Genomic DNA, 27,046 nt, shown 5'->3' on the forward strand with positions numbered 1-27,046 from the left:
ACATTTGGAGAAGCTATAAAATAATATATAGTAGATGATCTTTAGCATATGTTTGTGAGCTAATGATAATGGTTGTTTATGTGTGTTTTTAATTTTGCCCATGTTTGGGGAGGAAACATTTTATTTTATGAATACAAACACTCTTTTGGTAAATAGTTACTTCCAAATCTAAGGGCTAAGCAAGCAATACCAGTTATAGAACTGCACAGACAGTGTGTTATCATACATTCCTGCTGCTACGTACTTACGTTATTATTCAACAAAACCCACTACAAACTAAAGGAAAGATAATTTCAAAAATTAAAATTAAAATTAGTGGGCATCAAAATAGAGGCTAAAAATCAACCAGCTTGCTATGTCTTTTAAAAATTGTTATAAACATGTTAGTCCAATTGTTCTGAAATGATTAATAATTTTAAAAATAGAATAAATTGCTGCTTAAGCAACAAAGCTATATTTTGGCTAGCCTAACAGAAAATGAATATGCATTACAGGGTTATCTAATAAATTTTTTCATGCTCCTATAAAAGTATTATATGCTATTTTAATATATTAAACCACAGACCAACTTGTTTTACATGTACTGTACCCATAGGGTGAGCTTCTAAAAATGGCCAGTGTTGGCATACCTCTACTCCCATTGAAATCAGTGTTAAAACTAGTAAAGTATAGGTGGGGCACTGAAACATCCATTGACTTCAGTAGAGCAGAGTTAGGTCAATGGTAAGCGCTTTTGAAAATTCCACCCACCCTACACAGAATTCAGGCCCCAATCTTGCAAACACTTAAACACCCATGTAACTTTACTCACATGTTGTCCCATAGAAGTCAGTATGACAATTCACATGGGGAAGCTTCACACATGCTTATGTGTTTGTAAGAGAGGGCCTGGTTTATTTGCCATATAAATTTTATTAAAATTTTTACAAGTACATCTCTGAGCAAAGCTGGCTACCGTCAGGCATGCCTGATCTCTCAAGTATGCAGATGTTATATAAATACAATATAATCTACCCTAAGAAAAGTTACTGCATAGTTGTTGTTATTTTTTTTTATTGTGCCTTGTATGCCTGTAAATTATTTTCATTTCTGTTACCCAATGTCCAGTCTAAGAAAAGTGGTAATAAGACTGTTCTGACAGTTTTTAAGAAATCATATCAATAAACCAACCAAGATCTATTAGGATTTTAAAAGTGAATGATCAGAGTGCTGATTCCTCGTTTTTGGATTTGCTTTTTTTTAATTTGCTTGACTTTCATATAATACATTTTGCAGCTTCTGATTTGAGATGTGGAGGTATTAAATTACATTCAACCCCTCTCTGTGAGCAGATTCTACCCAATTACCCACCAAATCCAGTTCCTTCACTTGCCAACACATCACTCCCCAGAAGTGCTGCCCCCTGGGAGCAATACTTCCAGGAAGGACATTAGAGCATTAATAAATCCTTGTTGAAAGGCACTGATGGCTAACATTCACCTCCCTTCTCCTTAATATGAAGGTGGGACCCATGGAGACTACAGGTCCCAGCATACAATACTCCATCTTGATCACAGAGGCCTTTTATTCAATTCAGGTATTAGGGATGTGCCCCTACCAAAGCCCAAGTTCCTACCATCCCCAAACTCAGAGGATCTCTGGATCTGGATATGCAGCTGACGCCAAGTTCTATAATGCAACCAGTCAAAACTCCAGATCCAATAACAATCCTGAACTTTGAGAAAGTTTGGCTGCAGATTCAGATCTGGCCACTGTAGCTCGTTCCCTTTTCTGCTCAATATGGAGCATTGTACACTGGGACCTGTAGTATCTGCAAGCCACCTCCATACTGAATCTGTCCCACTATATGCAAATGAGTTGCCAATGCATCTCTTAATTGGTCAAAGTTTGGGCTCGCTTGCTACAACATAGGCCATTCTCCAAATTACTACCTTCCCGAGGTGTTTCTTTGAGACATGGTGCCAGAGAAATTGCATCTCTCCACACACAAGAAAGCAGTAAAAATATCTTGTGCATTAATAACTGTTCATTAACTAAATAATTTTGTCTATAGTTAAGAAATGCACTGAGGAGTTTTTTCTAAGAAAACAAGAAAAAAGCAGATGTTCTGTAAGAGGTTTATGTTGTTCTAGGTCAATCCTCAAGTGAGGGAGGAAAGGCTGGAAATGAGTAATGCATGAAACTTAAATTCATGCTGTAATGTAAAGAAATGCTTCTGCCCAAAGAGAAAATTGAGGAGGAGCTAAATGAATCAATATGTTATGCATTGTGTATGGTGATTTTATGTGATGTTTATTCATAAAAAGTAAATGCCTCACTTTTTTCAACCATAGCCACTTCTTCCCGCCCCCACCCCGAGCCTGTTACATAGTCAAATGTATATAAACCAAAGGACCAAGTTAATCCCTGCTTCAACTAAACTGAAGCTACCAGTATTACACCAGATATGACTCTGACCCAAAACAGTGGGACTGCCCCACTCGGAAGAACTAAGTCAATATGTTTATAACTCAGAAAAGTAACTGTACTGTCAAGGTACAACAAGCTGCAAAAGCTACACCTGCTAAGGCCTAGTATGCTAACAACTGAATGGGGTATATTTGACTGTGTTTTATACTCCGTTGTGCAATAATGAGTGTGGACACGCTCATAGTGTGAGAGGCAGAAAGAAGACTTGGGATGCATGCCATTCAGGGAAACTCTTGAACAAAATCTTGAGCAAGCCCAGGGTATTGAGATGTTTGTTTAGAATAAGCCTTCTTAAGGTCCCTGAAAAGGGAATTGCGTGCACTAGACAGGAGTTTCTCTCTTTCCACTTGCCACACTCAGTGTAGGGTAAGGTGTTTTGTCTAATCCCTGTCTAGGTGTGAACATGTGTATGAAGATGTGGTGGGCTCACACCACAGCACCCAGGTCCAGAACCAGATTTCAAACACTCCAAAGTTAAAGGAGGTCTGGATTAGAGATTTGATCTGGCCTATTTTAAGGATACGGGCAATGGCCTAAAATGAAATTCAGGTCTGGATCCAGGGCTGGATTTCTAATGCCCTCTCCCTAATTTGGAGGATGTTCAGATTCAGCATTTTGATTTGCCCATTATAAAGAAAGAGGCCATCTATGAAATTATATCCAGATCTGAATATACACTGTGTGTATCACCTCAAACCTTATCAAGTTCAGGGTAATCAGTACCAGGGTTTTGGTTCAGTCCAACCTCTAGCATGAAATAAAGAAGTTAAATGGAATTGCTCCCTTCATATGGAATTAACAATTCTGCAGATTTAAAACAGCCACACAGAAAAGGGAGTTGTGCAGACCTCTACATTCTGCTTTTGTAACCTATAAAACTATCTGCTTCACTCAGTCCAGCAACTTGAATGCTTATAAAGTGTGAAGAATTTCTCACCAAGAATACACTATGCAATGTACTGCTCTGTGCAGAGTTAGGTGACACAGCAGTAAAATGTTTGCACCTTTTCTATGCTGCAAATTCCAACAGTGCTGCCACTGATGGAGTTCCACCCAAATGGGGATTATCCTAGTGTATACCTTTGAGCAAGTCACTAATGAGAGGGGAGAGGAAGAGTACATGCCAGAATCCAGGACAATTTGCATGGCTGAATAGTTTGGGAGGCCCACTCAGCTTATGCTGAGGCTGTTTTGCTGCACACAAAGTCTTGTGTGCAGTGTTTGCCTGATTTTCAAATGTTTTCATTGTTTGATTAGCCAATTGAAAATACACTGACATGGAATAAGAACCACACTTCCTAGCTACTCTCAATATCCCTATAAAGATTTTTTGGCTATTAATGCAACATATTAATTGAACATCATTCCATTTGTTGGACCTGAAAGAGTCCTTTAAGTTAACACAGATGGGTTCAGCACCCTAAAATATTCAGTGAGCTAAACATTTCATGATGGTTAAATGATTTTATTCATGAAATCTGGGAATGTGAAGTATAAACACAGCTCCTGAGAGTTTGCAGCCAAAATGGGATTCTGCAGGTAATGTGTATTTCTACATACGTACTTTTCCCACTAACATAGAACATGGAGTGTTTCTGAATTCCATGGTCTCTGAATGTAGGCTCTCAGTGAGTTTTTCATTCAACTTTAATACTTGCTTGTTAACATATTTTAGAGCAAGAGAGAATGTTTCTTCTCTCCAAGACAATACAAATGGTCTAACTTCCAAAGCAGCCTCTGAAAGTATGGGTGCAATTTTCTAAGCGTAAATATTTTTGTAGGTGCAAATCACGTAGTTATACACAAAAATGCACCGTGAACTCAAAACTATCTGCATATGAAAAATGAAGCCACAAAAATGTAGGCATACAAAAATTATATCTGCAATATCAAAGGCCATCTGAAGGCCACTTTGAAAATTCAGGTCAATGAATCCATTATACTGTGGGAAAATTGGAATACAAGTAATATTCCTAATGAAGTCCCAAACCCATAACAGCTCTCTTTAACAAGTTGCAAGGTCATATCACCTACCTAAATCTATTCTCTAATCATACTTAGTACTTATTGGTTTTTATATTGCAACTAGAGTGGACTAAACCAAATCACTAGATCAGAGCAACTCTGAACCGTTAATGTCATTCAGATCCAGATCTGGATCCAAACTTTTTGCCTATGCCCATTGCTATAATAGGCTGGACCAAAATCCAGATCTGAAAGCCCATTGAACTATGGGACAGCTCAGCTTCTAGTTTTGCTGCTCAGGCTCATCTCGGTAGGATCCTACAGCTTTAGGATTCTCAGAGAGGTCACAGTCAAACTTGTGAAATTTTATAGCAACCTTCTCTCTTCTTTACTTTAAGCATGTGTGCACTCCACTAACCTATAGTAGGGCCAAGCAAACCAGGTTTTGTTTTAGAATCAGCCACTCAATAAGCAGCTCAACTGGGCAAATTGGGCAACAGCCACTGCTGTAATTTATTTATACCATACCGTACTTTTAATTATATTGAGCTCTGACTCCTTCTGGTTGAGCACTGATCCATAAGATCCATTAACCAAGAAGAAATCAATACTTATCCCCTAACATTTTTTCTCTTGAATAGCATAATTTAAAACTTACCTCAATAAAGTCTGAGAAAAGTATTTCAGAGTGTTTGCAATGTCTGTTCCAGAGGGCACAGGGTAAATGTTGTGAAGAACGCGGTTATGGTATTCCTGTAGGTAGCGGATCTTGGAAGCAACTGGATAAAAAAAAAAAAAACACAGAGACTTTAATTTAGCTTAATTCAGGTTAAGACACCATATCAGTTTTCTACCCCTACTGTATTGTTAAAATTCATGCAGTGAGCTAAACCTAAGAGACAAGTCTTTCCAATCTTTATAGTGGCTGAATGAACTGAATCCTTTGATGAAGGAGGGAAGCAAAAGGAAAAATTGTATATAGTATTTTAAAATCTGGTTTAGGCCTACTCTGTGCTAACAGATCAAACAAACACTTAGGGCAGGTCTACACTAAGGGCGGGGGTCGAACTAGGGTACGCAAGTTCAGCTACGTGAATAGCGTAGCTGAACTCGAAGTACCCTAGTTCGAACTACTTACCCGTCCAGACGCCGCGGGATCGAAGTCCGCGGCTCCAAGGTCGACTCCGCCACCGCCGTTTGCAGTGGTGGAGTACCGGAGTCGACTGGAGTGCGCGGGGAGTTCGAACTATCGCGTCCAGATTAGACGTGATAGTTCGAACTCCGAGAAGACGAACTCACCGCGTCGACCCGCAGGTAAGTGTAGACTAGCCCTTAGTGCCTGTCTCATTTTTTCCATTCATGGATCTCAAGCGTCACTTATAATGTTATGAGCTGGGTGAAACCTTGTCATGGATTGAGTTCAAACCTCTTTGAGATTGGTAGATCTCTACCTATAACTATATGCATAAGCCCCACCTCAGACAAAAGGTGTGTGTGAACCCCGGGAGCTCCTGCCTGAGTGTTGTTTTGGGTAGGTGTGTGGGTACAAGGGAAGAGAGATCACCCAGAAACTAAGGTTAGCCAAGAACAGACTGAGTGAGAGGGATCACCTGCAGCAGCAGCTGAAGGCATGTGGCTCACCCTGGAAGAAATCTAGGGAGAGGTTTTTGGGTCACAGGCTCAGGCTGAAAAGAGTGCTCTTGGTGCTGTGAGCAAAATAAGCTGTTTGTTTCCTTCTTGTACATTCTTTGTAAACAAAATAAACTGTATCCAAGAAATACCTGACTACCACCAATTTCTACTCCCAACTGGAACATGTACAGGGCTCCACATTTTGACTAGCCACTCAGGTCAAAAAGGGTGAGCAATAATTATTGATTCAGTAAGTCACACAACACTCACGTGAGATAGGTAAGTATTACTACAGTCAATTTATGGATGGACAACCTGAGGGAAAGAGAAACTCAGTGGTTTGCGCTAGGCCATGTAGTGAATCAATTGTGTAAGATTATGTGTACAGTTTATTTACATCTATAGCAGGCAGCCTGGTCAGAGTGGGCTGGGGTCAGGGATGGTTCAAAGCAGCTTTTCTACAGTGGAGTGCAGGAGGCGAAATCGTAGCTTTAGGAAGAATAGCATTTTCCTTATTCTAATAAGTTCCTTTCCCTATTCATGATGGACTGCTGGTCTGCAAATGGACTGCTGGTCTTCTATTTTCTACCATAAAAATCACCCTGATTATAAAGAAGGTTAATTATAAAGAAAGCTCAGCATGTAAATCAGTTATAGGCCTAAGCTTAGAGGGCACATCTATTTTCTGTACAATACCACAGCAAACAAATACAATATAGCTATAGAAAAGGTCAACATTTTTGTTAATATGAAATACTGATGCTATTTCATTATGTCACTTTGTTGTTGTCATTCTCTGAGAGTGGACAACATGACATAATAAATGTCAGCACAGCTTAAGATTTTAAATGCTTTAACTCTTCTTCAACAAAGCAAGAGAACTTCAAAGTGCATGTTCACTATTCTCTCTGCAATGAGGAACATTACGGGTGGGATTTTCCACGCACTCAGAACTGGCCTGACTCTGCCCCTATTCAAGTCAGTGTTAAAAATCCCATTGACTTCAGTGGAAGCAGAATTGGGCAGTGCTAGCATTGGTGAAAATCCTGCCCTATAGATATATAAAACAATTTAGGAACAAGGTAAGGCCATCCATCACAACATGCCAGACTACAGCTAAATGTAGGTATCTCTTGAACACATTTACGGTATATATTTTGCTTTGATCAACTCCCCCAGTGAACAATCCTATATATTTATTAAATACAAAAACTATGCTATAATTATTCAGGTTGCAAAGTCAAGCACTCAAAAGTTAGGAAATGCCAGAATTAAGGTTGCCTATGCAACCTGAATTCAGCCCTGTTGGATGTATGCATTATGATACTGATTTTAATAACATGATCATATTTATTTTTTTCCCAGGACCTCTGCACAAAATTGTGTATGCCTAAAGGGGAGCTTAGGTGGAGGCTGTATCTCTAATTTTATGGATAACTTTCATAATTTAAAAAAAAAAGTCCCCTCAAAGTCTCCTTTTTTTCAGTGTGCAATTTTTCATGTTTGTATCTTTACAGTAGCAAGGTTTTTGCATAAACAAGCTACATTTGTGCATCCAACTGGGTATTGATGGCCTTGTGGGTCATACTAGTCATATTTTGTCCTCAACTATCCATTCAGTGGACTCAAAATAATATACAGATGGTTGGGACCAACAAAATAGAAGGCTAAAGAATCCAGTAGCAAAAATCATGTTCTGAGTTCTGAATGACTACAGAATAAACGTGTTAAATCTTATTCAGTGATTATGCAAGGCAAGGAAGGCTTTCTTTCCCTCCACCACAATATCTATGACATTCTTGTTAGCAGAACTGGTGCATTTGGGTTCTCCACTTGTGAGCAAAACAGGCACCTCAGATTTAAATGGAAAAAGCTTTTCTAGTACACCATGCATTCTCCCTGCGTATAATGTATATTATTACTGTTTACTGATACAGCCTTATAGATGTAAATGACCCTTTACAAATAAGTAAGAATACGGATCCCTGTTCCCAAAATCTCGTTAGACAACTAGATTATAGAACATCCTTTGCGTAGGTGCTCAGATTCCATGGTAATGAGAGTCATACAGTATAAATACATGGATTAGATTAGGAAAGAGCCTTTTCTATTTACTTAATGTTGTTTGTGTTGCCAGTCTCCCTGGTGCAAAGGATATGAAGCCTAGTAGATTTGTAAAATAATCAGGTCACAAATCAGATTTCCCAACCAAAGAACAACTCACAGCTGGATTTATAGTTCATTGCAGGTGCCATGCTACGCAGTCAGATGTCCATAACTGAAATAGGAAAACCAATGCCAGAGATATTAGTCAAGCTGTATTTTAAAGAGCCTCCTTCATCTTTACAGCCACTTGTTTTCAAGAGAGGGAAAAGCATGTCGGGAGCTGTTTTGTGCAAAGTAGGAAACCTGTTTATTTCTATTAAGCAAGGTAGTGCCCAAATGAAATCAATCAACATAAAAGAACATTCATAAATGCAATAGCTAGATAATAATTTTGTTTGTAAAATGAGTCACTTCATGTTCTTTTGCTATCAGACCATACCTCCCATAGAAATGTAATTATATCATGTCCCAGATTAATGAGAGCTTTTTTGAATGAAAGCATTACATCATATTGCAAACCTTTGTACCTACAGATAGGCTCCTAAATCCAGTGCAGGCATTGGATTATGAATAACTGATTTTGAAAAGCCTTGAGCATCCATAAATCCTATTATCTTCAACAGGAAGTGCAGGTGTTTAGCACTTTAGAAAATCAGGCCACTTGTACTGCTATGTCTAAATATGGATTTAGGAGTCTTGCTTTAACTATCCATGTTTTAAAATGTTGACATAAATATCTGCTAGCTTCAATGTCTATCTCCACCCTGCATATGCATCTAAACTCTGAAATTCCTCTTTGACACAAGTGTAAAAGCTGCGTTGGATTCTTTGGAGATGGTCTCCTTGTTTGTTTCAAAGTCCTGGACAGGAAAATGGAGGGGAGTTGGCATTCCCAGAACATTACTTACCATGAGCAGATGCCAGTTTTAATTACTGGAGGAAAAGGGAATTAACAGGTGGTCTCCAGGTTGTTTGCTGTCAGTGGGTGCTATTATGTGCAATAACTCAGCTCCACTGGAGTGCTGTGATTTTAGGCTTAATCATTGACTTTACTTTTCAGAATGTGCTCAGAAGGATGAAGAGGATAAAGAAGAGTAGCATGGCAGGTGACCTCCTGTGACCCTCTGTTGGCTGTCACCATTATACCTTTTGTTAGGATGACCTGGTATTGCTCAGAGCAGTAGGAAACAAACTGTTACTTGGTCATGTATTCCTGCGGAGTTCCACACCACCAATGATTAGGATTGGAATTTTTGCATTTCTGATCTGGTCAGTGTATTCTTTCACTTTAGTTTTTTCTGCTGTTTCATGGCAAATTCTGGACTCATCATTACTTGTTACGCCTACGAGAGACAATCTGTTTCTTGCCTGTCAGTCAAGCAGGACAGTAGCAGTGGCAGCATCAGTTGAGGTTTGAGGGATAGCCTGGTAATGGTGCATAAGCCAGTGTAATTCTTGTTGGAAATCATCACCATGTGTCAAAAAGTGCAGGTGAAAGAGAATTGGAATTATGCAAAGAGGAAATAAATACACTTTACAATGCCATAAAGAACTAGGCAAAGGAGGAGCCTTGATAAACATATTATAAAACAAAAGTTCAGTGGGTTAGGAATTTCTGGATCCCCAACCTGAAGCATCATGAGGAGGAGAAAGCCAGCTTCAGGACCGGAACAGAGGAGAAATCCATGATCTGGATCCACAAGTGAATCCCATTTAAAACCAATGTACAGACCAAAACTGTAAAAAAAAAAAAGGGGGGGGGGGTTCCTTAAAACTAAAAGAAACAGGGAGAAGGCAATGCCAGTGTGAGGGCTCCAGAGCAGCACCAGAGGTGGGGGGGGGGAAGAAAGTAAATAGCAGCCAGCAAAAAGTGAGTGAAAGAAGCCCGAAGTAGAACAGGCCAAGAATATTAGGGTTGAGGGAACACGAAGGCTGATAACAGAAAGGGAAAACATCAAAAATGGTGCTGATGGAGAGGGTGGAAAGCAGAAGGAACTGTTCCATATATTAATGTGAACATAAGAACATAAAAACAGCCATACAGGGTCAGAACAAAGGTCCATTCAGCCCAGTATTCTGTCTACCGACAGTGACCAATGCCAGGTGCCCCAGAGGGAGTGAACCTAACAGGCAATGATCAAGTGATCTCTCTCCTGCCATCCATCTCCACCCTCTGACAAACAGAGGCTAGGGACACCATTCCTTACCCATCCTAGCTAATAGCCATTAATGGACTTAACCTCCATGAATTTATCTAGTTCTCTTTTAAACCCTGTTATAGTCCTAGCCTTCACAACCTCCTCAGGCAAGGAGTTCTACAGGTTGCCTGTGCACTGTGTGAAGAAGAACTTCCTTTTATTTGTGTTAAACCTGCTGCCCATTAATTTAATTTGGTGGCCCCTAGTTCTTATATTATGGGAATAAGTAAATAATTTTTCCTTATTCACTTTCTCCACACCACTCATGATTTTATATATCTGTATAATATCCCCCCTTAGTCTCCTCTTTTCCAAGCTGAAAAGTCCTAGCCTCTTTAATCTCTCCTCATATGGGACGCATTCCAAACCCCTAATCATTTTAGTTGCCCTTCTCTGAACCTTTTCTAATGCCAGTATATCTTTTCTGAGATGAGGAGACCACATCTGTACACAGTATTCAAGTTGTGGGCGTACCATGGATTTATATAAGGGAAATAAGATATTCTCCATCTTATTCTCTTTCCCTTTTTTAATTATTCCTAACATCTTGTTTGCCTTTTTGACTGCCACTGCACACTCGTGCAGGTCTTCCAAGAACTATCCACGATGACTCCAAGATCTCTTTCCTGATTAGTTGTAGCTAAATTAGCTCCCATAATATTGTATGTATAGTTGGGGTTATTTTTTCCAATGTGCATTACTTTACATTTATCCACATTAAATTTCATTTGCCATTTTGTTGCCCAATCACTTAGTTTTGTGAGACCTTTTTGAAGTTCTTCACAGTCTGCTTTGGTCTTAACTATCTTGAGCAGTTTAGTATCAACTGCAAACTTTGCCACCTCACTGTTTACCCCTTTCTCCAGATCATTTATGAATAAATTGAATAGGATTCGTCCTAGGACTGACTCTTGGGGAGCACTACTAGTTACCTCTCTCCATTCTGAAAATGTACCATTTATTCCTACCCTTTGTTCCTTGTCTTTTAACCAGTTCTCAATCCATGAAAGGATCTTCCCTCTTATCCCATGACAACTTAATTTACATAAGAGCCTTTGGTGAGGGACCTTGTCAAAGGCTTTCTAGAAATCTAAGTACGCTATGTCAACTGGATCCCCCTTGTCAACATGTTTGTTGACCCCTTCAAAGAACTCTAATAGATTAGTAAGACACGATTTCCCTTTACAGAAACCATGTTATTTTTGCCCAACAATTTATGTTCTTCCATGTGTCTGATAATTTTATTCTTTACTGTTGTTTCAACTAATTTGCCCAGTACTGATGTTAGACTTACCGGGAAGTAATGTGAAGTAATCTGAGGTAAGATACAGAGTAGCATGAGAAGGGGGAGCAGGTTCAGAAAATGTGGGAGAGACAGAGAAAAAAAGTAGCACAATGGGCGAGAGCAGAACATTGCATCGTGCAGAGAGGAAGTACAGAATTTTCTCTTTCATTTTTAAGAACATAAGAATTGTCATACTGGGTCAGACCAAAGGTCCATCTAGCCCAGTATCCTGTCTTCTGGCAGTGGCCAATGCCAGGTGGCCCAGAGGGAATTAACAGAACAGGTAATCATCAAGTGATCCATCCCCTTTTGCCCATTCCCAGCTTCTGGCAAACAGAGGTTAGGGACACCATCCCTTGATTTATAAAAATGCACCCTCCATAAAGGATGCACCTAGGCCATCAGCACAACACTTAAAAGACAAAAATATCAGCTACAATAACTTAGAGATTAACCCCAAAAGTTAAAAAAAAAAGATGTCCCTTTGTCCTAATGAGGCAAAGGCCTGTAAAAAACACAAAGGCTTTGCACTATAACCTAAAGATCAACAGACATGGACCAAAGAGGGAAGTGAATTTCAACATCCAGAATGTCAGGTGAAATTATTCCAGCTGAGCCAAAAGCACTCTAAGCCCTTGATCACAGAGCAATCCCAACACATCATTAAGATAGTGCATCAGAAGAAAAGGTTATATGGATTCAGTGCTGGTCTACAGTGGCATTTTTCTTATAATTTCCCACTATTGCACTAGCAAATATGCCAGTTATTAACAGTAGTAACAATAGTGGGAGTGCTGATGTGGGCCAGCTGCTTGCATTCCAATCACCATCATCTGACTTTGCTGGCAGAGTAGATCTAAAAAACATGGTGGTTAAAAAGTCAGTGGCTACTAGCATCCACTCTAGGGTACGTCAATGGAGCTCCCCTGGTGTTTTTTAGCAGCAGTGCAGAATAGTTTGAAACAATAGAGTAGACAAGGTAAGAGAACGATGACTTCTGTATAAGCACAGAAGATGCATGGTGTGAGCCAGAGCAGCAGGCCAGCTTCCCTATTCCGTCAATGATCTTCTTCATGGGTAGATCACTTCTAAGGGTACGTCTACACTACGGGATTATTCCGATTTTACATAAACCGGTTTAGCAAAACAGATTGTATAAAATCGATTGCGCGCGGCCACACTAAACACATTAAATCGGTGGTGTGCGTCCACGGTCCAAGGCTAGCGTCGATTTCTGGAGCGTTGCACTGTGGGTAGCTATCCCGTAGCTATCCCATAGTTCCCGCAGCCTCCCCCGCCCCTTGGAATTTCCGGGTTGTGATCCCAGTGCCTGATGGGGCAAAAATCATTGTCGCAGGTGGTTCTGGGTACAGCCTCACCCCTCCCTCCCTGAAAGCAGCAGACAAGCGTTTCGCGCCTTTTTTGCTTGGTGAACTGTGCGGACGCCATAACACAGCAAGCATGGACCCTGCTCAGCTCAATACCGCAATCGTGGATGTTTTAAACACCTCGCGCACTCTCGTGCAGTATATGCTGAACCAGGACCTTCAAACCGAGGCGAGGAGGCGGCGGATACGGCAGCGCGGCGATGACAGTGATGAGGACGTAGACACAGAATTCTCTCAAACTGCGGGCCCCTGCGCTTTGGAGATCCTGATGGTAATGGGGCAGATTCTATCCATTGAATGCCGATTTTGGGCCCGGGAAACAAGCACTGACTGGTGGGACCGCATTGTGTTGCAGGTGTGGGACGATTCCCAGTGGCTGCGAAACTTTCGCATGCGTAAGGGCACTTTCATGGAACTTTGTGACTTGCTTGCCCCTGCCCTGAAACGCCATAATACCAAGATGAGAGCAGCCCTCACAGTAGAGAAGCGAGTGGCGATAGCCCTGTGGAAGCTTGCAACGCCAGACAGCTACCGGTCAGTCGGGAATCAATTTGGAGTTGGAAAATCTACTGTGGGGGCTGCTGTGATGCAAGCAGCCAAAGCAATCACTAAGCTGCTGCTACGAAAGGTTGTGACTCTGGGAAACGTGCAGGCCATAGTGGATGGCTTTGCTGCACTGGGATTCCCTAACTGTGGGGGGGCGATAGATGGAACCCATATCCCTATCTTGTCACCGCAGCGCCAGGGCACCCAGTACGTAAACCGCAAGGGGTACTTTTCAATGGTGCTGCAAGCACTGGTGGATCACAAGGGACGTTTCACAAACATCCACGTGGGATGGCCAGGGAGGGTTCATGACGCTCGCGTATTCAGAAGCACTACTCTGTTTAAACGGCTGCAGCAAGGGAATTACTTCCCAGACCAGAAAATAACAGTTGGGGATGTTGAAATGCCTGTCGTTATCCTGGGGGACCCAGCCTACCCCTTGATGCCATGGCTCATGAAGCCATACACAGGCAGCCTGGACAGTGGTCAGGATCTGTTCAATTACAGGCTGAGCAAATGCAGAATGGTGGTGGAATGTGCATTTGGCCGTTTAAAGGCACGCTGGCGGACATTACTGACTCGCTCAGACCTCAGCCAAACCAATGTCCCCTATGTTATTGCTGCTTGCTCTATTCTCCACAATCTCTGTGAGAGTAAGGGGGAGACCTTTATGGCGGGGTGGGAGGCTGAGGCAAATCACCTGGCCGCTGATTACGCGCAGCCAGACACCAGGGAGATTAGAAGAGCACACCAGGAAGCGGTGCGCATCAGAGAAGCTTTGAAAACGAGCTTCATCAATGGCCAGGGTACAGTGTGACTGCTGTGTTTGTTGATGAACACCCAACCCCCCTTGATTGACTCATTCCCTGTAAGCAACTCACCCTCCCCCTTCGAGTACAGCTTACTTATGCAAATAAAGTCACTCTCATTTAAAAATCATGAATTCTTTATTAATTTATTATAAAAAGAGGGAGAGAAGTAAGGGTGTGGTTTGGGAGGAGGATAGGAAGGATGGAGAAGGCCATTAAAAAAAATTCACATTAACGACAGCCTTCTGGTTGGGCTGTCCACGGGGGTGGAGTGGGCGGGTGCACGGAGCCTCCCCCCACGCATTCTTACACGTCTGGGTGAGGAGGATATGGAACATGGTGAGGGTTGAGGGTGGTTATACAGGGGCTGCAGCGGCACTCTGTGATCCTGCTGCCGTTCCTGAAGCTCCACCAGACGCCGGAGCATGTCAGTTTGATCACGCAGCAGCCCCAGAGTTGCATCCCGCCACCGCTGATCTTCCTGCCGCCACCGCTGATTTTCCTGCCGGTCTTCCTGCCGCCACCTCTCATCTCAGGTGTCCCTCCTGTCCTCACGTTCACTGGCCTCTTTCCTGTAATTTGATACCACGTCCTTCCACTCATTCAGATAAGCTCTTTCATTGCGTGTAACTTCCATAATATCCGAGAACATTTCATCTCACGTCTTCTTTTTCCTCCGCCTTATCTGTGCTAGCCTTTGGGATGGAGGAGGGATGGTTGAAAAATTTGCAGCTGCATGAGGGAGATAAATATTTAGAAAGATACATTTTACAGAACAATGGTTATACTCTTTCACAGTGAACAGCTCTATTCACCTTACATAGCACATGTGATTTCCCTACAAGGTCGCATTTTTCATCTTAATAGTGAGTGCCTGCAGCTCTGGAGTTACAGATCTCACAGACACAGGTCCAGGCATCAGAATTCAGCTTGCATGCGGCCATGGTAAGCCACTGTCTTTCGGCTTCTGCAGTGATTTACCCCTCCCCCCAATGCATAGCTAATACCACGCTAGCTCCCTGCTAATCAACACCCTTCCCACCCCCCCACCCACTGCGTGGCTGGTAGCTTGGGGAAGCCCCGCTGACCAAACACAAAAAAGATCATCGGCATTTCATTCCTCCCCTCCCCCCGCTTGGCTACGTGGAGGAAAGGATTTTTTTTTAAGCTGCTGCAGTCCACGAACCCAGTAGGAAAATGGCCATCCCCCTTAATTAAATTCCTGATTTTTAACCAGGTTATCCTGAACGATATCACTTTGCTAAGGATAACACAACAAGATAAAGAACGGATGCTTCTTGAATGCCAGCAGTCACCGGGACCATACGCTGCTATGCTTTGCCACGCAATGATACCTGATTACTTGCTACATGCATGGCGTGGTAAAGTGTCCTACCATGGTGGGCGGAACAAGGCTGCCTTGCCCAGAAACCTTCTGCAAAGGCTTCTGGAGTACCTACAGGAGTGCTTTATCGAGATGTCCCTGGAGGATTTCCTCTCAATCCCCGGACATGTTAACACATTTTCTAAGTAACTATACTGTCTGCGAATGCATCCCAAGTCCTCAGGGCAAATCAATCATTAAAAAACGCTTGCTTAAAAAACAATGTTTGCTATTTACAAAGGTACACTCACCAGAGCTCCCTTCCATGGCGTCATTGTCTGGGATACTTGCTTGGGAGGGCTGGGAGGAGGGTAATTCCGTCAGGGTGATAAAAAGCTCCTGGCTGCTGGGGCTCACGGAGTGCTGTGTGCTCTCTGCTAGGTCTTCCTCCTCTTCTTCATCTTCATCTTCCCCGTCTGCATAATCCTCAGCCATGGCAGAGATTACAACCCCCACCTCGGAATCCACGATCAGGGGTGGGGTACTTGTGGCACAGCCCCCTAAAATTGCATGCAGCTCAGCATAGAAGCGGCATGTTTTTCGACCTGCCCCGGACCTTCCGTTTGCTTCTTTGGTTTTCTGGTAGGCTTGTCTGAGCTCCTTAACTTTCACTCTGCACTGCACTGAGTCCCTGCTGTGGCCTTTATCTGTCATAGCCTTAGAAATTCTTTCAAATACTTTTTCATTTCGTCTTTTGGAACGCAGTTCTGTTAGCACTGAATCCTCTCCCCATATAGCGATCAGTTCCAGTACCTCCCGTGCAGTCCATGCTGGGGCTCTTTTTCGATTCTCAGGAGACTGCATTGTTACCTGTGCTGATGAGCTCTCCACGCTGGGGAAGCAGGAAATGAATCTCAAAAGTTCGCAGGGCTTTTCCTGTCTACCTGGCCAGTGCATCCGAGTTCAGAATGCTGTCCAGAGCGGTCAGTGGTGCACTGTGGGATACCGCCCGGAGGCCAATACCGTCGATTTGCGGCCACACTAACCCTATTCCGATATGTTAATCCCGATATTAGCGCTACTCCTCTCGTCGGGGAGGAGTACAGAAACCGATTTAAAGAGCCATTAAAATCGATATAAGGTGCCTCCTAGTGTGGACGGTTGTGGCGTTAAATCGGTTTTATGCTCCTAAAACCGATTTAAACGCCTAGTGTAGACCAGGCTTAAGACTGTGAAGGGCAGATCACGTTCTATGTTAGTTCAATCTGTAGGCTCTCTGTTGAGACTCTTGGACCAATTAGTTGGGTGACTTTTGATACAGATACTAGGACCCAAACTAAACCCTTACTTCAATTCATACAAACCAATGAAGTTGTCAGTTCACTTTGGGTCACCACTGATCAGGGCTAGTGATCAAGAAGTGTTAGGCTCTGTATTTTATCACTAAATCCACAAGCCAAACCAAGCCAATCAATCATTCCCCCCTTCCCGCCCCCAACACATAATTATGTTCCTTTCCTTTTAACAGAGCATGTAAATATTATTTCATTGGTAAGCATGCAAAGCAATAGGTGAAACGTTTAAGGGCTATTAAAAGCAACCAAAACAGTTTGTATCAGTACGGGGATTGAAAAATCACCAAGTGCAAGACTTCATGGGGATAGGGTGACTAGACAGGAAGTGTAAAAAATCAGGATGGGGTGTGGGGGGTAATAGGTGCCTGTATAAGACATAGCCCCAAATATCAGGACTGTCCCTATAAAATCAGGACATCTGGTCACCCTACATAGGGAAGAGGACAGGCACTGAAAATGATGTACAACAGCTTTGAACAAAGGCTGGGAAGCTTTAACCCACAGCTGCCATTTACAGCAAGGGAGACTGATCAAACACCTAAAACCAGGCCCTAACCAGAACTAACCAGGGCCTGGCTTCCCTTCTCTCCTCCTTCCTCCTGTCTTGGAGGAAGGCAGAAAAGCCTCCGGTTTTTAACTCCGATATCATGCAGAGCACAAAGTGGGCACCCTTGACAGGGTTTCTCAGCAGCTGTGTGAAATAAATCGCACTGCAGAGACAGCCAGACACCCCGACACAGCTCAGAGCGCAGTGGCAGGCAGCTGACAAATTGCAAGGCGCAGTGTAATAGATCCCCGCTGACACACCCTCCTCCACCGGCCATCCGCCCCTGCGACCCAGCTCCCAGGACCATGGACAGTGCAGCGCCCCTCCTCCGCCGCACCCGGACACACACAGCAACCCCCCAGCCCGGGCTGCTCCCTCGTTCCCCAGAGCAGGGGCCGGGGCCGGGGCCGGGGCCGGGACCGACCCCCGGGGCCCCGCTACTTACACTGCTCCGCTTTGGTGGACATGATGTTGTCCGGGTGGAAATGTTTCGCCCCAATGTCGGTGGCCTTTGGGTTCTTCGCTCCCCCTCAGCCCGCGATGAGCGATGCTCCCTCCCCGCGGCCCCGGCGCGAGCGGCCGGCCGAGCTGCGTCCCTCCCGCCCCTCTGCCGCTACCATGCTTGGGGCGGCAAATCTAGCCCCGAGCAACCCTCCGGGGGCCTGGCCTGCAGCTCGGAGCCCAACGCGCCCGGGCTGCGGGCGTGAGGGGCGGAGGGAGAACGGAGCAGGAGGCGTGACTGGGGGGCCCTGGTGAATTGCACCGGGAGCGCTACCAGCGAGGGGGGGGGGAGCGATTCCATTCACAAGGAACAGCCTCTTAAAGGGGAAGCTCTGCTCAGCCCCTAAACTGGGGCTCGGAGAAGACTTGGAAATTAAAGCGCCCGATACTCTTGAGAGCTGTTTTGCAACAGACACCCTCTTCCCCCACCCCAGGCTTGCAGCGCCTGTTTTACACACACCCCGAGTTTTGTTCTGGACCTGACTACGGAGCCTTTCTGATCCCCCCTAGCTCCAGAGTGCGGATAATGTACAAATGCAGGGCCCCTGGACATGGGCGGCGCGTGAACCCCCTGCTTCGGGGAGTTACCACGGGGCCCCTCCCCCCGCGGCCAGAGGAGCCCCAGTCGAACAGCCCTGGGCCCTTCATTCTTTGCTGCGCTGGTTTTATCATTTCTGTAGGGCTCTGGCTCCCCTCCCGCCAGCAGTGGAGGCCTCTGCTTCCCTGCAGCCCCATCCGCATCCCACTATGGATAATTTCCCCACGCGTCAGCTCCCAGCCAGACTCCCAGCTCCTCACTCCAACCTCTCTGTGCCCCCAAATCTCCCTCAGTTCAGGACCAGGGGGAGATGGGCGGGCTAGTCAAGGTGTGTGAGTATCATCTCCCTTCCATTCGTTTTTTTTTGGGACAGAGGCTAATTCAGTGGGTGAATCAGTGTTCCACACCCCCAATAGTTACTAGTTCCAGGCAGGGCCAGATGAACCCATAGCTTAATAAGGCTATAGCCTTAGGCCCTCCTATTTTTAGGCGCTAATTTTTAGGCCCTCCTATTTTTAGGCGCTACTGTAGGCCTTCCATTCCATATTGAAGTAACAGCAAGCCAGGGTAGCGGGGCATTCCAAATTTTTTTGTCTCGTTAGATATTGCTTTGTACAAATTAATTCATCAAGATCGTGAATTCATTTTACAGTGGTTGTGATTTTGTCTTTGTGGGCTAAGTAAGTGTGGGCCCAAGCAATATTGAACTTTGTACACAGCAGGCCTACGCTGGACAATAGAAACCATGTCGAAGAAAGGAGGATGGCAGAAATTGAAGGAGGCCAAAGAAAGACGGCAAAGACAAGATGTAGGGCTGAAAGATACTCCTTCTCTCCTAACTTTTTTTCCTCCTACTAAGTCTGGTGGTGAGGAAATCCAGATGAATACCAGCCCAAGTGAACCTGCTGTGCCTGTGCCTGATGAAAAGGAACAGCCTCCTGTGACTTCTCCAGCTGCAGTCTCACCTCATTCCTCTGAACACTTTCCCAGTGATAGTAATACAAAAATATCCTTCTCCAACAATCCAGGTGAGTGGGACATGACTTCTCAAGATCTCATTACATATTGGACTGAGACGGGCCCACAGAAATGCCAGAATCTAGATGCTGATTTTTCATTGACAAATACACCAATCAGAATCGTTATCTGACCAAATCATTTTTTGAATATGTGAAGCCTAGCAAATAGATTGGCAAGTGAGAATGACTCATCTATTTGCCTTCTAAGAAGAAAGTGTACTGTTTCTATTGCTGCCTGATTTCTGATACCAAAAAGTGGGGAATGTTCTGTGAAGGCTTCAATGATTGGAAGAATACTGCATACATTACCAATCATGCAATGAGTAAGCAGAATACATTGTCAGTAAGCAGCTACCGTGCCTGAAAGAAAGTGGCAGAACTGATACCCAAATGGAAAACCAGTTTTTGGAAGCTCGTGCTTATTGGAAGAATGTTCTCAGACACATAGTTGAAACAATAGTTTTTCTTGCTGAGTGTGGTCTGCCATTCCATGGCTCAGATGAGACTGTTGGATCAAAACACAATGGCAATTATCTTGGCATTCTAGAGCTAATCGCTAAGTTCGACCCTTTCTTAGCTCAGCACATAAATGAGCATGCAAATCATGTAAAAGGCCATACATCATATCTATCAAAGACTATTTGTGACGAATTCATTGCACTGCTGGCAAAGAAGACACTGTCAGCCATTGTAGATGAGATTAAAGATGTGGGATATTTTTCAGTGTCCATTGACTCAACACTGGATGTGTCACGTAGATCAGTTGACTGTCATCTTGCATAATGTGCTACCCAGCAGACCAGTTGAGCATGTCATGACCTTCATAAACATCACCAGCCACACAGGAGAGAAACTTGCCTCGTATCTACATGACTTCCTCACCGAAAATGGGATTGACATCAGCCTTTGTCGTGGCCAAAGCTATGACAATGCAAGTAATATGAGTGCAAATATTCAGGGATGCAGGCAAAGATAAAAGAGTGCAATGTTTTGGTTGATTACATACCATGTGCTGCACACTCAGTCAGCCTTGTTGGCCAGTCCGCCATAGATTGTTGTGTTGAAACAGTTTCTTTTTTTGGATTTGTCCAAGAATTGTACAATTTTTTTCTCTGCATCAACCAGTCATTGGATGATTCCTAGAGATTCACTACCAAAGGGATGCCCGGTGCCCAAATCACTCTCAGGGACATGGTGGAGTGCCAGTGCTGAAGCTGTGAATGCAGTTGTTCTGGGATACCCCAACATCCTTGAAGTGCTAGAGAGCATCAAGGACGATGAATCTCAAAAATCAGCAACAAGAAAAGATGCAAAGATCCTGAGTGATGGAATGCACACTTTGGAAACTGGTATTTTGTGTGAGCTCTGGAATGATATACTTCAGCCATTCAACAGGTGCTGTCTAAGCTTGCAAAGTGCTCAAATTGATCTTTCCACTACTGTAAACCTAATGAGGAGTCTTGGAACTGTTCTTCAACAAATGCAGGATAGTTTTGATTAATATGAAATTCAGGGGGCTGCAAGGACTGCTAACCATGAGTATAAGTCAGCCAAACACCCCAAAAGACAGAAGACATGCAATGATGCCACTGCCCACTCATTCAGTGACAAGGAGGCCTTCAGAGTTAATACCTTCATCACAATCAACAAACTGAAGACTTCATTAGAACATCGGATCAAAGCTTACAAAAATATTGACAAAACCTTTAGTGTACTGACAAATTTTTCGCCTAACATTTTAAGTTCCAAAGTCAGTGAAGATATCAAACGTCTGTGTCTGAAGTACCCAGATGATCTCACAGCAGATTTTACTAAAGAATTTCTTCAATTTGTTGAATTCACATCACTCTCAGATATATAGAGAAAAGATGATGAAAGCAAATCTATTTGGATGTACCAAGTTATCTCTGAATCCAATGTGATAGAATGTTTCCCAAATGTTGAAACTGCTTTATGGCTGTATTTGTTGCTAATGATCACTAACTGTAGTGGAGAACATTCCTCCTGTCTTCTAACAAGGGTAAAAAATGTCCTCTGATCCACCATGACTCAAGAGCATCTCAGTGCTTTGTCCCTCTTGAGCACTGAGAATGCAATTGGCTGGTCTTTGAATTACGATGACATCATTCATGACTTTGCCACAGCTAAACTAGGGGAAAAAATTGTTCAAAGACTTGAGGGTAGTGAGAATAGAATAAACTTGTTCATTTTACATAAATAAATAATATGTAAATATGTATGCAGATAAATGTTTGATAACTTCATAATTTTTTTTGCAATATGCAATTAATACTTAGGCCCTTCCCTCCCATTAGCCTTAGGCCCCTCATAACCTTAATCTGGCCCTGGTTCCAGGAGGTAGGGGGAGTGTTCTCCCACCTCCCAGCTAGGAGTGCCAGTTATATGGCAGGAAGGAGGAAAGTGGGTGAGGGATATTCCTCCAGCACTGGGGGAGCTGCTGGTTTGGATGGGTAGTGTAAGAAAGTTCAGGACATGTGTTCCAGAAAGCAAATGTATCCCTGTGCCTTGCTGTATCTCTTGGGTTATTCCAGGACAGTCACCACCTGAGCTGTAAATTCAGGTGCTCTCCCATTATCTTTCTGGGCTCACTAGGGACATTTCTTCATTTCTGCCATCCAGGACATCACTAGGGGCTCTAGGCTGCTTTCCTGTGGAGAACTTCATAGGGAAGATCCATGTGACAGAGCAACAGTATTCCATCTGCAAAGGACATGGAGGAGCTGTGGGTTACATATAAAATGCCTGCTGGAAACAGCCTACCCCTAAACAGTTGATAGGCAGGAAAATAGGGAGGCCATGGAAGCCAAAGAGGGCTGTGCAACAGGAGCAGGGGAGCCTGAAAACAGCCTATTTGCATAGTCAATACACCAGTCCTTCCCTCAAGACTTCCAAACATAAGCATATGGGCTTTTCCTATAAATGTCAGCAGCACCACCATGCCCACTGCAGCAGAATCATGGCACAGAGTCCAGTGCACCCAACTTACTGCTGCCCAGGACTGAGAACAATAGACAACTGAGTCCAGATCCTCAAATTTCAGTGGGAGTGAAGTTCCTAACTACCTGTGAGGATCTGAGCCTTTGTCACTGGTGGGCTGCAGTAAATAGGCAGATCTATACATTGGCCTTTAACTAGTTATTTTTGTTTTCATACCAACTAAAAAATACTGAATGTGCAACATTTTCCCCACTTCACAGCCCAATTAATTAGTTCCACACCAGAATCCTCAATGTACTCTCCACTCCACCACAGCCATCACCGCCTCCCTTATCTGATAGCTTCCCGCACCTCCTTGCGAGGTTCTTCCTTCCATACTCCCTGCGGCTTTTACACCCTTGACAGGAAGAGGAACCTGTTTACAATAGAGCCACTGGATCGGAATAAGCAGCAGTTACCTCCATGAGAGTGGGTGACAAATGAAAAGCCTGGGCACAGTGGGGGAGGAGAGCTTTCAATGGTCCTGAGAATTAGTTTCACAATAATGATCATTGGATAGGTTTGCTCCCATCTGTCATCATTCCCCTTTCTTGCTCTCTGTAATATCCCCAGATGTGTGGTCTGGGGGGGGGGTGCAGTGAGGTGAAGCACATGCTGCAAGGTTCATGCCTTTTATTAGAAATAGGCTGCTGGGAGGTGATCCAAAACCCATTGAAGTCAATGAAAGTGTAGTGAGGCGGTGTGGCTCCCCCGCCGCCCCGGAGGGGGAAGAGCCCATCCGGAGGCCAGAGTGGGTGGAGCTAGGGAGCTCTGAGCCCACCCCTCAGAGGGTCAGGCAGCGACCCGGAACTATAAAGACTGGCCCTCAGAGCTCAGTAGGAGCCCAGCCGGCAGAGGGAACAGATGTCCCTCGTGGAGCCCATGACTGGAAAACCCCTGTGGCCCAAGGTGGCCACCCAGACTGGCCGGGCCTGCCTTGTGCCCGCTGTCCGGAGGAGTTGCCGGGCCTGCCTTGCGCCTGCTATCCAGAGGAGTTGCTGGACCTGCCCTGCACCCGCTGTCCGGAGGAGTTGCCGGGCCTGCTGATCAACTCCTGCCCCGAAGAACTCATGCTCCTGGATCCCCCAGAGGCCAACACCAGGACCCAGGTAGGGCCCGAGGGGGAGTGTGGAAGTAGCCTGGGGGCAGCCGACCCTAGTCTGGCTGAAGCCCACCCAGAGCCGATGTCAGTGTATTGCAGCCAGGATCCCCACTGACTACGCAGCGGCTCTTCGGCCGCTGCTAGGGCCCCGGGCTGGGACGCAGTGGAGTGGGAGGGCCTATGTCCCCCTGCCACCCAACGCCTGGGTGGCAGACTCCCCCTCTCCCTGGCCTGAGGAGGCTGGAGTCTATTGTTACTGCTCAGCCCTGCCTGAGGGCCTGAGCCACTGACTCAGCATTTGTTGCCCCGCCCTGACCTATCCCCGGGACTAATTCCCCGGGATCAACTGTGTGCAGTGAGCCGGTGTGGCTCCCCGCCGCCCCAGAGAGGGTCAAGCCCCTGCAAATCTTTGTACAGGGAGTCTTTCCATTTAATGAGCTTTGGGTGGAGGCAGCTGCTAATGTACCATGATACTTCCAGCCCCACTAGACACAGACCCCCTGATAGTGGAAGTGCCTGCTGTTACCGTTGCCAGGTTTTTGAACGGAAAATCCACTCGAAAAGGGACCTGTACAGTGTCTGGTCAGAAATACTGACTGGACACCAGAAGTCCAGTTACTGCCCACAGGGGAGTCTGAACAGGGGGTGCCAAGACACCGCCCACTGCAGCGTGTATGACCACAGCGGGGCACTTGCAGAGAGCTGGGGGCAGCATCGCTGTGAGCCGGGGGGTGCCAATCCATGCTGTGGGATTGCATTTAGATCACGTCCTATTTTCCACTCTCCTCTTTGGCTCTGCTCCCACCCCCCATCTTCCTGGGAAGCCATTCCAGGGGCTTCAAAACATGCATGACCAGCATCAGAGATGCAACTAGGGAAAAGTGAGTTTGCAGCACCAGCTCCTGCTTCGCCTCCCTCCCTGTGCCACTCAGATGAGAGCTTGGCCCAGCCCAGGAGAGTGGGGGAGCAGTGCCCTTAAAACTCAGGTCATGCGTCTCATTGTGGAGTCTGGAACCCAGCTCACGCACACAGCATGAGGAGGAAATGTCATTTCCCCCAGCCTGGCCCAGCTCATCCAGAGATACTGACAACACCCCACACCCGCTCCATGACTGCTGCCTGCAAAGGCCACTGCCAGCCTGGCCCAGGACGTGGAGACCAGGGGCGCTGGGTCATCAACCTGCACCAACCCCTTCGCCAGGGCTGACTCCTAACTGCATTTTGTGGGCAGACTCCGCTTCAGCTCCCCACCCAGCTCTGCTGGGTCCTGGAGGAAGGAAGGGAGGAGCAAGTGAGCGGGGAGGAGTGAGCGAGCAGAGGCGGGGGGAGGTAGGGGCTCTGTAGTGTCCGGTTTTAAGAAATTGGAAAGTTGGCAACCCTACATAGCTGTACATATAGAAAGATGCACTGCAGATCTGACAGAAGCAGGCCACCTCAGGCAATTTTCATCTGCAGAGTGAGTTTCCTGCCTGTTATAACAGTAAGGGTACGTCTTCACTATCCGCCGGATCGGCGGGTAGCAATCGATTTCTCAGAGTTCGATATATCGCGTCTCATCTAGACGTGATATATCGAACCCCGAACGCGCTCCCGTCGACTTCGGAACTCCACCGGAGCGAGTGGCGGTAGCGGAGTCGACGGGGGAGCCGCGGACGTCGATCCCGCGCTGTGAGGACGGGTAAGTAATTCGAGCTAAGGTACTTCGACTTCAGCTACACTATTCACGTAGCTGAAGTTGCGTACCTTAGATCGACCCCCCCCTAGTGTAGACCAGGCCAAAATTACTTGCCACCCTTACTTCTGCACTGCCCTTCAGAGCTGGGCAGCCGGAGAGCGGCGGCTGTTGGCTGGGTGCCCAGCTCTGAAGGCAGCGCCCCACCAGCAGCAGCACAGAAGTAAAAGTGGCAATAGCATACCATGCCACCCTTACTTCTGTGCTGCTGCCTTAAGAGCGGGATGGCTGCAGAGTGGTGGCTGCTGACTGAGGGCCCAGCTCTGCAGGCAGCAGCACAGAAATAAGGGTGGCAATACCATACCATGCCATCCTGACTTCTGTGCTGCTCCTGGCAGCGACTCTGCTTTCAGAGCTGGGCTCCCAGCCGCCACCACCGCTCTCCAGCTGCCCAGCTCTGAAGGCAGCGCTGCCACCAGCAGCAGCACAGAAGTAAGAGTAGCAGTACCACAACCCCCACTAAAATAACCTTGCAACCTCCACCCCACACACAACTCCTTTTTGGGTTGGGACCCCTACAATTACAACGCTGTGAAATTTCAGATTTAAATAGCTGAAGTCATGACATTTGCGATTTTTAAAATCCTATGACTGGGAAATTGACCAAAATGGACTGTGAATTTGGTAGGGCCCTAACTCTAGAGCATGGAGGAGCACATGAAACAGAGAAAAACAGATTCTGGGTATTTCCTTTAAATATATATAGTGTCCACATACTATAGTGATGGGCCATTATAGAAATCTAGACAGATAGGTGAGGAAGAGCAGGTGGGAAAAACATGTGTTCCTCTTCTAATATAACAATTATTCCCTCACAGAGTGCAGGAAAATTACAGCTATTTCTACATGATTGAACAAGGTCTTACACCTATCAGCCTGTGATTCATGTATACAGAAGACAGTTTTTGCTACCCATAATTTTTGTGCAAGCCTGGACACTGTCTGTCTCAACTAAATCCAGATCACATGTTGTTTGATGAAACTAGGTTGGACTAGTTTATTAATGTCATTATAGAGAGTAGGTCGCTCAGATGTTTTAAGCTGTGCTCTAATATCAGCAGGCAGCAGCTGCAGGAACAGTGTGAGCTCTGGGGATTTATTTCTCATCTCTTTCCACTGAAAAGAGGTCATTATTTTCCAGCTAGTTCCCCATGATTTTGTCTAATAGGATGCACAGAACTCCTTTGGGAACTTCTTAAACAGTTCATGTTTTTTCACATGCCTTTTACTGCTTTGTGAAAACTAAAAATTAACAGGAAAAGCTTTAGTACTAGAAAGTTCATAAGTAATTAGTACAAGACATGTTTGTAACAACAAATGAACAGAGAAGCAAAGACATTTGGACCAATTTATTAAAAATGCAAAATAATTGATACTTGCCTCATAAGAAGTGAAATTTTCTGGATGTTAAGGTGCAAAGTAGAATTAACAGAGCTGCAAAATCTGCCTCTATCAGACACATTTGTTACTGGCCAAGTTCAACTTTGCTGTCCCAAGAGACACATTTAATTCACAGATTTTTTTCCATTGATT

The 27,046-nt window shown here is 45.0% G+C and overlaps 1 protein-coding gene across 1 annotated transcript in view; it reads right to left on the minus strand.

Annotated features, from left to right (window-relative positions):
* The window catches only part of UNC79 (unc-79 homolog, NALCN channel complex subunit), a 159,252-nt gene extending 141,083 nt beyond the window's left edge, over positions 1 to 18,169 (minus strand). Inside the window, exons 1-2 of the mRNA XM_045017008.1 lie at positions 18,070 to 18,169; positions 5,093 to 5,213 (exon numbers count right to left, since the gene is read on the minus strand). Of these exons, the coding sequence (XP_044872943.1) occupies positions 5,093 to 5,213; positions 18,070 to 18,091 (143 nt within the window). The 5' untranslated portion in view covers positions 18,092 to 18,169. The remainder of the gene's footprint in view (positions 1 to 5,092; positions 5,214 to 18,069) is intronic.
* Positions 18,170 to 27,046: the final 8,877 nt, after the last annotated feature.

This window comes from Mauremys mutica, chromosome 4, assembly GCF_020497125.1.
Source record: "Mauremys mutica isolate MM-2020 ecotype Southern chromosome 4, ASM2049712v1, whole genome shotgun sequence".
In the NCBI taxonomy this organism is placed as follows: domain Eukaryota; kingdom Metazoa; phylum Chordata; order Testudines; family Geoemydidae; genus Mauremys; species Mauremys mutica.